Genomic DNA, 14,126 nt, shown 5'->3' on the forward strand with positions numbered 1-14,126 from the left:
AGAAAATGGCAACCATCGAATCTGCCCGCGCCGCCTCCCTCGTCGACGCCGAACAAAAAGCAATCCAACTCTTCACCGAAATCGAGCGTACCCTCATCCGCCCCGGTGTAAGCGAAAAGACTCTAAGCGACGAAATCCACGCCCTCGGCGTCGAACGCTTCAACGTGCGCACTCACTGGCACAAACGTCTGATTCGCAGTGGCCCAAATACCTTGCGACCCTTTGACGATAACCCACCCGATCGAATTATCGAAGAAGATGATATTCTAGTTGTTGACTTGGGTCCCGTGTTTGAGGAATGGGAAGCTGATTTTGGGCGGACGTATGTGCTCGGGAATGATCCGAAGAAGATCCTGTTGAGGGATGCACTGGAGCCGATTTGGTTCCAGGTTAAGGATTGGTATTATCAGCAGCAATCTACCAAAACTGGAGACGAAGGCGTGACGGGCGAAGAGCTTTATGCGTATGCATGCGAAACGGCTGAAAAGGCGGGATTCAAGTTCGGTGCGCCTATAGCTGGACATATTGTCGGCTCGTTTCCGCATGAACGTATCCCTAGAGATAAGATTACGCTTTACATTACAAAGGGGAATAATGAGGCGATGACTCGGCCGGGGAAGGGGGGCCATTTGAGGCATTGGATTTTGGAGATTCATCTTCACGATCCGGCGGGGGAGTTTGGGGGCTTCATGGAGCAGATTTTGACGGCTGGATATTAATTAGGTTTAGATGACCATAGAATTATGTACGTAGTTGCTTCTAATCTATACTAGCTAGTTAGCTTATTCTTGTGTACTCCGCTAATGCCGAGACACGACACTGAACATCATCGCGTTCATACAAACTATCTCCTCCGCGCCGCAGCACCCGAATCACGCCCTGTAGCCGAACCTGCACCACCAGCAGTATTCATCGGCGAAGACGTGGCACCAGCCATCCAGCCCGCAATATCAAATCCAGGTGCTCCAGCACCAGCACCGGGATTGGCACCGGCAGCCGCAACGCGGGTAGCGGATGAGAGAGGGCCTGCGCGGGATTGTTTTTCGAATTCTTCACGCATTTCGGGGTCCACTAGAGTCACGTTAGTACAGGGTACCCAGATAGAAGGTGGAATTGACGTACTGTTTTCTAGCAATTTGGGAATTCCGAGAGTGGCCACGAGAGCGAAGACGGACATCAAGATCATAGGGTTCTTCAACAAAGTCAGAGGGGAGACTACAACCCGTTAGTATATTACATCTCTCCATCTGCAGAGAAGAGACGTACATTTCGGCCTCTCCTCATAGAACCCTCGTTTCGCCAAAACCTTGGCTTGCACGACTACATCAACATCCCGCAGTCCCTCCCGACTCTTCAACTTCGTGTATCGCTCCAGTCCACGATTGTCCCATTGATTACCGCGGAACGTCTCCCAGATCCCCAACACCGTGCCATCGGCGGCAATGTCGACTCTGCACGGCGCGAAAATATATTCTTTCGATCTGATGTCGAGGAGGTATGATTCGGCGCCTGTCGATGGCAGATCCGAGAAGTGGAACTCGGCGGTATCAGTCAATGGTGTCGAGATTACATGTTTCTGGTCTGGGGACAACGACGAAGGTAATGTTGTCAAGGTTGCGTGCGTGTTTGGTGGGAGGACATGGGGATTCGGGAGGATGTTGTTCGAAGGGATCTGGATTGTGAGCGAGGATGCTGCTGATTGGAGAATGAGGTTTGACGATGATAGCAATGCTATCAGATGCACCAGAGGGCTCTTCATTTTAAAGTTGTCTGTCCGATGCGCCGGATGATTATGTGTTACGTTGATCAGACGAGTTGAAGTTGAACTTCGGGGAAGCTACCAGCGCCAAGTCTTCCGGCCGGTCCCACAGCCGCCGCCTGCTAACATTACGGTACGTACTCTGCAGTACAACCAGTCATTTAATGCTAGGGTTATTAGGGTTATATAGCAAAGGTATGATTTGGCTCATGCTAATATAGATATACAAATTCGCACTATGGTACTACATGGTAAATTAAAATGTACAAGAAATTGCAAGACACGCAGCCTTGATATGATGGAATAACTCAACCGAAACGAAGCCGAATGAAGGCTTAAAGCTTGGCCCTTGGAGCGGATTGCTCTTCAGCAAGCTGTGCGTACATGTCGTCAATCAGGACACGGAACTTCTTGACGATAGGAGGACGCTTCATTTTCAATCTGCAAACAGTTAGACAACTAATAAATGAACGTGAATAGACGGTTGATGAAACTTACGTTGGCGTCAAGAGCTCATTCTCAATGGTGAACGGTTCGAGCATCAAAGTGAACTTTCGTACTCGCTCGTATCCAGCAAATTTATGTTTCTTCGCCGTCCGGTCAAAATCCTGCAACACTGCCCTTTTGATCCTATCGTCGTCCAACACTGACTTGATTTGTGCCAAATCCGTAGGACTGATCTCCTGGCCCAAAACTTTGCTAGCAAACATAGCAAAAGTATCCGGTTGAACACCGAAGATTCCAACCAATGAAGTCTGCAGACTGTCTCCGTGCACATAGGCTTGCGCCAAATATGTGTGCTGGGCCAGCAAAATACCTTCCAGACGTTCTGGAGAAATGTATTCACCCTGCGCCAACTTCAGGACGTTCTTGCGGCGGTCAATGATTCTGAAACGGCCTAGCTCATCGATCGTACAGATATCACCAGTACGGAACCAGCCATCTTCGGTAAAGGCAGCAGCTGTTTCCTCGGGATTCTTGAGGTACTCACGGAAAATATGATTTCCACGTAACAGCAACTCTCCTCGAGGGAGTGGCTTGTCGTCCACGAAGTACTCCATATCAGGGATAGACACCAAACAAGCCTCAATACCAGGTGAGATGGCACCACAGTTATTTACCGAGCGATCTTCCACGTTCTGCACGATAGCCATAGCATATGACTCGGTAAGGCCGTAGCCCTGCACAAATGATGCTCCTGTAACAGCTCGCATAAAGTTGTGAATAGATGGATCCAAAGGTGCCGAGCCACTCGCCATACTCCTAACCCGGTCCATACCTAGAGCAGCCGCAACTTTACGAGTCCAAATGCGGTCATAGATGGCATGTTTCTCCGTCGTATTAGTCGTATCTGGGTTTTCGAGGTTTGCCAACTTTGTGCTTAAGACATGTCGTGACAATGCACCTCTAAAGCCTGGGGCATCCACAGTTGCGGTACGAACTGCGCCAGCAAACCGGGTGTAAAGGCGTGGCACCGACACAAAAGCTGTTGGGCGCAACGTCTTCAAATCATCGACTAGTTCCAGAATCTCTCCGTGATAGTAACCAAGACCACCGCCAGCCCAGAAAGATGCTTGCTCAACAAGACGTTCCATAATGTGGGCCAGCGGGAGGTATGAAAGCGCGACGTCGGTATTACCCCATTTGGTAACAATTATGCTGACAGAAAGGGCCGAAATAGCATTCTTGTGAAGCAAAACCACGCCTTTAGGGGGTCCTGTAGTCCCCGAGGTGTAGTTGATGGTAACAACATCTTCGGGAGTAGGTGGGTTATAGGGGCGTTTGAGAGAAGCGCCGAGTTCCTCCACTTCGTCCATGGAGTAAATTGTCAAGTCCATACCACTGGCCATTTCATTCAAGAGAGTCCGCTTTGACAGGCCTGGTTGCTCATTTCCATCAAGCGGATCCAAACAGACAATGAATTTGAGACCCGGCAACTTTGGTTTCAACTTGATAAGGGTAGGAACGTGTGGGAGAGATGTAACGACGCATGCCAGCTCGGCATGGTTGATGATATATTCGGTTGTATCAGCGCCCAAGACGTCGTAAAGAGAAACTGAGTAAAGCGACTGGGAGGTACACGCCAGATCCGTAATCTGCCACTCCGGCCTGTTTTGGCACCATAGTCCAACACCATGCTTTCCTCCTGGATGACCGTGTTTTTTATGCAACTCCACGAGGCCGACTCCTAGGTTCGCTCGTCGTCGTTGAACGGTTTGGTAGTCAATCCACTGGTAGGGACCGAAAGACTTGGTTGTCGCATCATACGGACGTCGGCCGAGGCATCGACTCTTGGGTAGCCGGTTGGCTAGACGTCATTAGATTTATTAGTAAAGAGCATCCGGAGATAGTGTAAGAAGTGCAAAGTAGTTAGTTACCAGTCGACTCGAACATCTCATGTAAGGTAGTAACCTATGGTATTGTCAGCCACTTGGGCCAGGCTATAAAAGTCGTGGGCAAGTAAAACATACCGCCGGATCCAGGGTAGTTAGAAGCTCGTGTGAGTGGTTCCATGCTCGATAGATTGGGGTTCGACCAGGCTGCGCTGAGCCGGGAATAGGGACAGAGTATGGGGAACCTCTTGGAGGAGGTTTGCGGAGCTCCTCTGCTTTGGCGATGTGAACAGGTTTGGAAAATAGCATGGTGGCTGTAATTTCTTCACTGTTGGTTGGGTTGTTAGTCTGCTGGGGGTTTCTGCAGGCGGGGGATGTTAGCTCAACGCTAGACGAGGGCTTACAGTCAGCTGAGTCAGGGTGTAGACTGGGGTCATCACAAAGAAAAGGAAGAAAGAAAGAAAGATGTGGAGAAAGTAGGAAAATACTATTGCGTGTTATATATACACGTATATATACAAAGAAGGGAAAAGGAGTACCCGAGCCAAAAGAGGAGCTATCGTCAACACATCAACGTAAAGTTACCAAGGAACTGCAAAAGATGGAGATAGCCGGCGTGATCTACTCGATCAAGCAAGGCAGGCACAAAGCATGTGCCACATCACTTTGCAAAGCCCTCCGATTGGCTGAAAAGTATCCTAGTGAAACATGCCTCGGCTTTATCCCCAGACGGTTTAGCGTGCTGCGTTTCTTGTTCTGATTGGACGTTGGACGAATGCTCTTTCATTTCGCTCTCCTCCTGCTCTGTACCCCTCCGTCTCATCCGGCCGCCGGATGATCCGTCTCGTGTGAATACCACTCTTCTCTATAATAGACTACGTAACTTAGTACTCACTTGACATCCATCGTATTCTGTTCAGTGTTACGATTGCTTGCTTTCGTCGCTCTGGCGTCGTATTGTTGTATACTTGTGCCTCCTGAAGACGGTGACTCCGCAGTTGATTTAGTCTGATAGTGTGATTGCTATGGCCGGCAAGTCATGTATCAAAGCTCCTGGTGAGATAGTTGATGCATGGCTCATTACTGTTTAACCGCTCCAGGTTTGTTTCCAACAGCTGCATACCACCATTCCAGACGTCCTTCGTGATCCAACTGATATGCGGTGTGATATACACATTCGGAGCCTTCCACAACGGGTGTTCTTTGGGCAAGGGTTCAGGATCGGTAACATCTAGAGCAGCTCCTCGGATTTGACCCTTGTCCAAAGCTGAGATCAAGGCTTGGGTGTCGACATGTCGACCGCGGGCGACATTCGACACGAATGTTTTCTTTTTACTCAAAATCTCAAATTGCTTATACGAGATGAGCTTCTCCGTGTCCTTGGTTAGGGGCAAGCTGATGACCAACACATCGAGGTCTTGAGTGAGAAAGGCGTTGATATCCTCTTTAGAGGCGCCGTGAAACCACTTGGAAGGAATGATCCCCTCTGGATCTCCGGTCCCAGGAACACAGAACTGGTGATACGTGTTGTCTCTCCGAGATTCTGGCGTCTTACGCTCGCTGCGAGTGTAAGCGTAGATTTCCATTCCCATTGCTTGAGCGATCCGCGCGCATTGCCGGCCAATCGACCCATACCCAAGGATGCCCCTGTATCAGTATGAGTGGGATGCGATATTCATGATACAGTTAAGAGAACTCACATCCGACGTCTATACGAGCTCTCTACATTTGAGAACAAGCTGGGCCCTCCGCTGCCCTGGATCTGATACTTCAAAAACTGACGTTGGTTCATCAGCCAGGTGCCAATTACCCATTCTGCTATCTGAGGTCTTATTATAATCATCTTTGTTAGCGACTGCAGCCTCGTTCAAACAGCTCTTGCGACCTCACGAGTATAAACCACTAGCATTGGAGAAAATTGTTTCCTTTCGGAGATACGTTGGATGACCAAGCCATGCATCTGCACCCGCAGCTGCGAGCTGGACAAATCTCACTTTCGAGATGAGCTCAGCCGGCGGTGGGAGATAGTCCACAAAAAGTAAGGTCGTATCCTACCAGTACTCCGCCGGCAGATCTTTCTCGTTGACAAAACTTCCATCATCCTTTACCGAATTGACCCATTTAACCTCTAAGCCTGGGTACTTTGTTGTGATCCTCTTAATCCATTCCGTGTCCGGGTCTTTTGGGAAGAAGAGGAGCAGTTTATCCTTGCCCAGAGCACAGGTTTGCCTTGTAATACCCATTTGTTCCAGCATTTTTTTCAACCGTGCAAATTATGCGCCTTTGAGGATTCCGAAGATTGACACACTGTCTGCTTGCCCGGCGGTCGTTCACACTACATTTGAATGATCGAGATACGCAGCGATGGAATGATGTGAGGTCTTGCACTACTAACGCCATACCAATTGTCGGCGCAACCGATACAATAGGCTGTGAGCCATAATTATATAAATATACAGCTGTAGATATGCCCCATGGGGTTCCTGGTCGGTTATGCCGACAGCGATACGACGCTATTAACCCCTTAAGGGTTCTGACAGGCCCTAATTCCGCGACTGATGACTGGAGTTAACCTCTACGCTAGGACGATATTACCTAGTTTGCTACTACCGGTATCTCTAAGTGGCGATTTCATTTATTTCATTCATACCTTCAGCCCTACCATAATTGACAGCTGTCTGCACCCGACCTTGGGTACCCAGCTCAGCCATGCTCCACGTCATGGCCCAACGACATGCGCTGTTTATTCGGTCGATTTTGGAATTCCGCTGAGGTTCTGAAAGCTTATGAGCGATATTGCGGGAGTGGATCTTGTGCCGGCTACGAATTAGGAGGTTTTAACCATACGAATATTCAGTTGGGAGAAAGATGTCTTGATGGTGTTAGGGTTACGCGCTGTAGTTCCTCCAATGGTCCAATGGGTTTAAACCTACGGAGAACACGGCCGAGGATGACAGTAGGTAAAGCGGATAGGTAAGTTAAGTTATGAGCCATGACAACAGATCCATGGCATTCAGGTCACACAGGCATAACGCCAAATCAACCAGCTGCGCATGCAGTGTCAAACAGTAAAATGAGTGTTAACCCTAACATCACATGTAAAGAAAATCAAGTATCCCGATGCTGCCTTTTACCTATAAGATGTAAATTTTGGGATGATTTTGAACGGCAAATTCATGCATCTGTGCTCTTATCATTCTTCCCATCTTCCTATCAAAACCCTAACGTCGGGCAGGCCGACGTCGACCACCTATATGTTACATCCCTACGGATGATCCGACTACACCCCTGTCTCCCGCTGATAGTTAACTAGCTACAGATATCGTCGACTTGAAGTAAATTATCGATAGTTATTTGGAAGCTTTAAGATAATGACCCAATCAAAAACCCTCGGTTTTGGTGATCTATCGTCAAATGGGGTTCATTTGCATGTTCTTCTTCTGTTACCAGCGTACAAAGGTGATTTCCTCATTCGTGCAAGTTAGGGCTAGGCATCCGTGTCTCACGATACCACGAGAAAAGCTTTATTGTTAAAGCAGCTCATCATAATTCTCATATTCACACATATCAAACATTGACTTATCGAACAGCTTCATCTACAATGCAAGTCTTATCATGCATACAAGAATGTTTAAAAAATCTTCCGCCAGATGGAAGTCGGCTCCTGCGACTCATAGACCGCATTGTCCGGCTCAATCCGTCCAGTATCAAGATCGGCATCAATCGGGCGCACAAACTTGGTGCGGAACACAATCTTGTGTCCAAGATACAGCACCACAAAGAGAATCAAACTGATGTAGGCAACGAAGAAGCTCGAAACGTTGAAAGTTGGGATGAAAGCGGTGAATCCCTGAGTCAGAATGATAAGGACGTTGAAGAAGAGGCCGTACCAGGCGAAAAAGGGCTGCCACATGGCTTTGTATGGGAGTAGGTCTCGGGAGATGTTGCGTGCAGCCAGAGCGCGCATGAAGGCGATGTGGCAACCGTTCAGGACGGACCAGCTGATGAATCCGGCCACGCCGGAGATGTTGACGAACCAGTTGAAGACGGTGCTGCCGTTGTTGGACAGGTTCAAGAACGCCAAAAGACCAATGGTGGAAGTCACGGCTACACCGTAGTAGGGCACACCCTGGGCGGAGGTCGTCTTGAGGAATCTGGGCGCAAAGCCTTCTTGCGCAAGACCAATAAGGATACGGCTTCCACTGTAGACGTTGGAGTTGGCCGCGGACAAAACGACGGTCAACAGGACGCCGTTGATGATACCAGGCAAGACTTTGACGCCAGCAAGATCGGCTGCAATAACAAAGGGGGATGCAGAAGCGTCTGAGCCGCCAGAAGCCAATCGGTCGTTTGTGTAAGGCACCAACAAGCCGATGAAGAAAATCGTGAGGACGAAGAAGAGCAGGATACGGTAGAAGGTCTTGCGAATAGCAGAAGGCATGGTCTTGCGTGGGTTTTCACATTCACCAACTGCAATACCGACCAACTCCGTACCCTGGTAGGAGAAACCAGCTTGAATCAACACAGCCCAGAAACCGACAAACTTCGCAGTGGGGCCAGTAGATTCGAGCAGATAAGGTGCAAAAGCGCCTGGGTTGCCCCAGGTGTGGAAACCAAGGTATGGTCGATTCCCGGCACCAGCATCAATGCAAATGGCGAAAATCATGAATCCGACGATAGTGATGATCTTGACGGTTGAAAGCCAAAACTCGAGTTCGCCATAGAAGCCAACGGGAAGCAAGTTGGCGGCGGTAATGCAGACCCAAAAGACGGCGATAAAGATACCGATAGAAACGGATTGGGCCCAGTACTGAATGATCAATCCGGTAGCTGTCAATTCTAACGCAAAGGTAATAGCCCATGAAAACCAGTATATCCAACCCATGGCGAAACCTAGACTGGGGTCGACAAAGCGCGCGGCGTAGGATGTGAATGCACCAGGGATGGGGATGTAGGTGGCCATTTCTCCGAGGGAGGTCATGACTGAGTAGACAATCGATCCGACAAAGAGGTATGCGATGAGAGCACCTGCAGGCCCGGCGTTTGCGATGGCAGTTCCACTACCAATGAAGAGACCAGTTCCGATTGTGCCACCTTTAGTAATAAACGCATATGAGCTTTCAAAGTCGCGACTGCAGCAGAGGATAGAAAATACAACGAACCAATGGCAATCATCTGTAAATGCCTGCTCTTGAGCTTGCGCTTCAAGTCCGGCAATGGGAGAGATTCTCTATTCGCGCCATGTTTCTCGACATCGTGCATCCCATTATGCGAGTCGGGGTGAGGCTCGGTCACGATGGGTTCGGTCATGAACTTGTCATTGTAGGATTTGCTGGCGTCGGGAGCGGTTTCGACCTTGTCGGAAGCCATCCCAGCTCTTCAAATGTTGTCTCTCTGGATTCGAGAAACAGAAAGATATGAAGAAGAACCCGTAGAGGCAGCTGTTCCGCCTTGAACCCAGATGCAGATGACAGTAACTAACTACACCAGCCCTCAATAATATTACTTAATTGATCCGGAATAAGAAAAAAGAAGAGGAAACCAAGAAACACGATCGAAATTAATATATTTCATTACTCAATCACACGGGCAGTGAAAAAAAAAAAAATCTCGTCCAAAAACTAGCTATGGCCATGGAATTAGAGTATTTTCGGGGGGTCCACCCATTTTGCCTCTGCAAATTTTCTCCGCCCATCATACCAGCAGTACACACCGTCGACAACTTAGGTGCGGAGAAATTTCGGCTAGGGAATATTTTGAATTTCCAAGCGTTTCAAAGCGATGTTCTATATTATTAGAGAGAGGTGTTTCGCACGGGGTCGAACTTTGCATTTGGTGGAAATCCGGCCTTATTAGGGTTAGCTTTGGAATCTATGACTTCAATACCTGGTACGTAGTTACATTACGGACGGTAGGTTTAGTGTCAAAGAGTCGGTTTCCCACCAAAGCTCAGCCTCTCTAATCGAATGTCAGGTTGTTGATTCGAGTACCCTATGAGCCATCCCGACGTATTCTTGATCATATACCATATAGCACTAGGATACTCCTTCCCGAAACGGCCCTAGCCCTAACGCCGCATCCTGGGGCTTAAAGCTTGGACTGACGACGAACTCTTTTCCTGCAGCAAGATACTGCTACGCAGAGTATAGAAGTCTACAGCTTCGAATGCAATAGTTAGGGATATTCCTCGACTGATCTAGAACAGCTATCGGTACTGTCCGCCAGCAGTGTCTGAGTGTATCCATGCAAACCTCATCGCATTATGCCAACCACTCGGTATCCTTCCGGGGGTGAGACATTAGCCACATTACGTACTCAATATAACTTGGACCTCTTTAAAAAAGCTTACCTTCGTTTTTGTACTACGTACTCTCCGTAGTACGGAGTATGTGCCAGGGAAAGTTATAACTTATAAGCAAAGCAACGTGGGTCGGATCCATCCGGACATGCTCCTGTTTCTGACAAGCGCGACGGAGTTTTCCGTTGACCCTCACATTCAATGCCAGAGGACATATATCCTTATTGGTTGATACCGCCTGGTTACTTGGAGTGGCAATGATTACTTTGCAAAGAGATTTGGTCCCGACACACTCGTCTCAAAAGACACAGCGAGACCGGTCGCTGAGTGCCAGCAATTCTGTTCTGAAACTGTGGGTAGTTGTGTTTATCTAGTTACGTAGTATTCCAGTAGCAAATGATTATATGAAGCTGCGAGGTCAACTTGAGTTAGGACTTCTAGATAGGGCTAGGGCATGGGGCTGCTTCAAACCTCCTTGATCCTGTGAGACGTCATCGCAGCTAGTACAAGTACAACTCGGTGCAGACAACAGACTCGATGACAAAATTCACATTGTCAGCAGTAGAAGAGGGGAATGTTATTATCCAAATTCACTATTATCTGAGGTACAACTAAAACACAAACTGTCGCATGGAGGTAGGAGATATTATGGAATCCTATAAAACAGTGCTATAATCATGTACTCGTCATAAGATCGTTTCATAAGTCAAATGTGCAAACCAAGGTAATAATCAGGGCATATAAAACATAAGCTAGAAGGGTATTCGATTAAAGTCAAAACGTAAAAGGGACATCAATGCCAAATCTTCCTCGCTCGAAGTTTCGTCTGTCCACCACCATCCTCATAAGTTCAAGGGATCAGACGTCAGCATGAACTGCAGTGGTAGTATTCCTTGGCTGCAGAGCAAGACGAATCGTAAATGCAGTTGTAATGGCGAATAGCAACCTAATCAATCTATCAGCCATCCAATCCATATCCTCGATGGAGACAAAGGGGGAACTACCATTCAAAAGCCCCAAACACAGTAGCAGCCTGCAACGAACTGCAAAAATTTCCATGGCACGCCCTGGGAGGCGGTAACGAAGCACCCAGCGCAATAAACCCCGCAAACCAGAAAATCATGGTAACAATCTCAATCACCAACACAGCATAGTGGTGCGACAGGTTTGCGAAGAAGATGGGCACCAGCGACAGGTATGGGAGGGCCACAAGGAGGGTCCAGATGGAGTTGAAGAGGTCGAAATTGATGGTGTTGGAGGAGTACCATGACCATTCGAGTTCGACGTTGATGGCTTTGGCTCATTAGTGGGGGGCGTGTTTATCTCGTAGATTTTGAGGAAGGCTCACCATATGCTGTCAGACCGAGGATGATGATTGCGAAGACGGCCTGGACGATGCGAACGGGAAGCACCCAGTTCAGGTGGTGGAGGCTGTGAGGCATGTTGACGTATTGTCGTAGGAGAATATCGACTGAGGTAATGCAAGGGTGGTGTTTTAGCCAGAGAATAAAAGAGAAAAGAGAAAAGAGAGAGAGGTGTGCTGGCCATATACTACAAAACAAAAAGAGGAGAAGGCGCCGTTGCGCAATGACGACCGTGGCTGAGGAACTTAATCTTAGTTAATTAAGACAATTAGTGCCAGCTGACTGTGGCTGGAGTTGTCATTTGTACATTCCTAGCTATATTATTCGTTGGCATTTGCTATTATTATTTGTTGTATTTCTCTACTACAGAGTAGTATTTCTTCATTGCCCTGGTTTTATTCTGAATGTTTACTGGAGGGCCGATGGTATCACACTGCGGAGGATTACACTTCAACATTTACATAGTATGGTAGTATGTAATAGAGGCATACTTCTACTACATAAGAGTTGTTCTGTCGTACAGGGTATCATTCATCATTCATCATTTAACGCTGCTAGTTTATTTTACCGTCATACTTGACTCTCCAGACCCCTGCAATCATGCCCTACGCTCCGTCGCAGCTCCTCACGCAGTCCGATCAGGCAACGCAGTCTTGTCCGCTCCAGCGGCACTGGCAGCTTGGAACGACTGCTCAAAGTCTGCAATAATATCATCAATATGCTCTGTTCCGACCGAAATACGGATCGCGTCTTCGGTGACACCAGAGGCAATACGCTCTTCTTCGGAAAGCTGTTCGTGGGTGGTTGACCAGGGGTGGATAGCGAGGGTTTTGGAGTCGCCAACACTTAGAAATTTCATTAGAATTGACTTCGCCGATAGAGAGGGGGAAGGACATACTTGGCAAGGTTCGAAATCAACTTGAAGCCATCAACAACCTGACTTCCAGCGGCAGCACCGCCCTTGACACCAAACGACAAGACACCACCGAATCCACGAGGCAGATATTTCTTTGCAGTCTCATGGCTGGCATGGCTTTCAAGACCAGGGTAAGACACCCAGGAAACATTCTCATTCTTCTCCAACCACTTTGCCAAAGTCAATGCATTGCTGGCATGTCTCTCCGCACGCAAACTTAACGTCTCCAATCCCAACAGCAACTGCTGGGCCGCAAACGGGTTCAACGCCGAACCCAAATCACGCAGAATCTCAACTCGCACACGGATAGCGAATGCGATAGGCCCGAAAGTTTCCCAGAATTTAAGGCCGTGGTATCCCTCGGCAGGCTCGACGAATTGAGGGAATCGAGCGGCGTGCTTGCCCCAGTCGAATTTTCCGCTGTCAACGACCACGCCGCCGATAGTGGTGCCGTGTCCGCCGATCCATTTGGTGGCGCTGTGCACGACGATATCGGCGCCGTGGTCGATGGGGCGCGCAAAGTAGCCACCGGCACCGAATGTGTTGTCAACCTGCTAATCAGCATGTAGCCAGAACAAGAGACTGTAGAGATAACATACAACTAGAGGAACACCCTTTTCATGCGCAACCTTGGCAATAGCCTCGAAGTCAGGCACGTTGTATCTCGGGTTTCCAATAGTCTCCACGTAAACCGCCTTGGTGTGATCGTCAATGGCAGCAGCAATATCCTCTGCATTATCGCCATTCACAAACTTGGTCTGAATGCCCAAGCGCGGCAGAAAGACCTTGAGCTGGTTGTAGGTGCCGCCGTAGAGGTTGCTGGTAGCGACGATGTTGTCTCCGGCGTGGGCAAGGGCCGAGATGGCCATGAACTGGGCTGCTTGGCCTGACGAGGCTGCGACGGCGGCAACACCGCCTTCGAGAGCAGCGATGCGTTTTTCGAAGACGTCGACGGTGGGCTAGACCATTGTTAGCTGTGACTATTTCAAACGACAAGAGAGTAGCATGACGCACGTTCATGATGCGGGAATAGATGTTACCAAACTCTTTGAGACCAAAGAGTCTGGCACCGTGAGCAGAGTCATTGAAGACGTAGGACTTTGACAGTCAGTTTAATTCATTGTAAGTAGCAGTAGAGACGAGAACGAACGGTAGTGGCATAGATGGGCACAGCACGGGAGTTGGTAGCCGGGTCAGGTTCCTGGCTATTCGGTATCAGTAAAAATTTCTATTGTTATCAATGCACATACAGAGTAAACCTACCCAGCATGAAGCTGTAAAGTCTCGAAGCGTTGACCAGCCATGATTCAGTTGGTCAATTGATCAAGGAGTAATTACAAACAGTAAGCACAAAACAGAAGGGTATATAATAGATTCAGTGGTAATAAAAGAGTAAATAGTTACAACCAGGAGAAGGTATATATATATATAATATACACACAGCTTTCAGCAAGAT

At 48.4% G+C, this 14,126-nt stretch overlaps 7 protein-coding genes across 7 annotated transcripts; 1 reads left to right on the forward strand and 6 right to left on the reverse strand.

Annotated features, from left to right (window-relative positions):
* Positions 1-5: 5 nt before the first annotated feature.
* EYB26_007002 (uncharacterized protein) lies at positions 6-719 on the forward strand (the record flags this gene model as incomplete). The annotated part of the gene is made up of 1 exon (XM_054266274.1): positions 6-719. One exon carries the CDS (start codon positions 6-8, stop codon positions 717-719), a length of 714 nt encoding a protein of 237 aa, XP_054122249.1.
* A 125-nt stretch (positions 720-844) lies between these two features.
* EYB26_007003 (uncharacterized protein) lies at positions 845-1,759 on the reverse strand (the record flags this gene model as incomplete). Its single annotated transcript, XM_054266275.1, has 3 exons — positions 845-1,071; positions 1,123-1,215; positions 1,267-1,759. 3 exons carry the CDS (start codon positions 1,757-1,759, stop codon positions 845-847), a joined length of 813 nt encoding a protein of 270 aa, XP_054122250.1.
* Positions 1,760-2,094: 335 nt separating this feature from the next.
* On the reverse strand, positions 2,095-4,401 carry EYB26_007004 (uncharacterized protein; the record flags this gene model as incomplete). The annotated part of the gene is made up of 4 exons (XM_054266276.1): positions 2,095-2,200; positions 2,258-4,067; positions 4,138-4,171; positions 4,231-4,401. 4 exons carry the CDS (start codon positions 4,399-4,401, stop codon positions 2,095-2,097), a joined length of 2,121 nt encoding a protein of 706 aa, XP_054122251.1.
* A 728-nt stretch (positions 4,402-5,129) lies between these two features.
* EYB26_007005 (uncharacterized protein) lies at positions 5,130-5,935 on the reverse strand (the record flags this gene model as incomplete). Its single annotated transcript, XM_054266277.1, has 2 exons — positions 5,130-5,739; positions 5,793-5,935. 2 exons carry the CDS (start codon positions 5,933-5,935, stop codon positions 5,130-5,132), a joined length of 753 nt encoding a protein of 250 aa, XP_054122252.1.
* A 1,788-nt stretch (positions 5,936-7,723) lies between these two features.
* Positions 7,724-9,462, reverse strand: EYB26_007006 (uncharacterized protein; the record flags this gene model as incomplete). The annotated part of the gene is made up of 2 exons (XM_054266278.1): positions 7,724-9,186; positions 9,255-9,462. 2 exons carry the CDS (start codon positions 9,460-9,462, stop codon positions 7,724-7,726), a joined length of 1,671 nt encoding a protein of 556 aa, XP_054122253.1.
* Positions 9,463-11,248: 1,786 nt separating this feature from the next.
* EYB26_007007 (uncharacterized protein) lies at positions 11,249-11,832 on the reverse strand (the record flags this gene model as incomplete). The annotated part of the gene is made up of 3 exons (XM_054266279.1): positions 11,249-11,336; positions 11,395-11,683; positions 11,739-11,832. The coding sequence occupies 3 exons, from the start codon at positions 11,830-11,832 to the stop codon at positions 11,249-11,251; spliced, it is 471 nt and encodes a 156-aa protein (XP_054122254.1).
* Positions 11,833-12,379: 547 nt separating this feature from the next.
* EYB26_007008 (uncharacterized protein) lies at positions 12,380-13,974 on the reverse strand (the record flags this gene model as incomplete). The annotated part of the gene is made up of 6 exons (XM_054266280.1): positions 12,380-12,599; positions 12,653-13,221; positions 13,270-13,629; positions 13,685-13,768; positions 13,821-13,875; positions 13,934-13,974. The coding sequence occupies 6 exons, from the start codon at positions 13,972-13,974 to the stop codon at positions 12,380-12,382; spliced, it is 1,329 nt and encodes a 442-aa protein (XP_054122255.1).
* Positions 13,975-14,126: the final 152 nt, after the last annotated feature.

This window comes from Talaromyces marneffei, chromosome 5 (genome assembly GCF_009556855.1).
Source record: "Talaromyces marneffei chromosome 5, complete sequence".
NCBI classification, from domain to species: Eukaryota; Fungi; Ascomycota; class Eurotiomycetes; order Eurotiales; family Trichocomaceae; genus Talaromyces; species Talaromyces marneffei.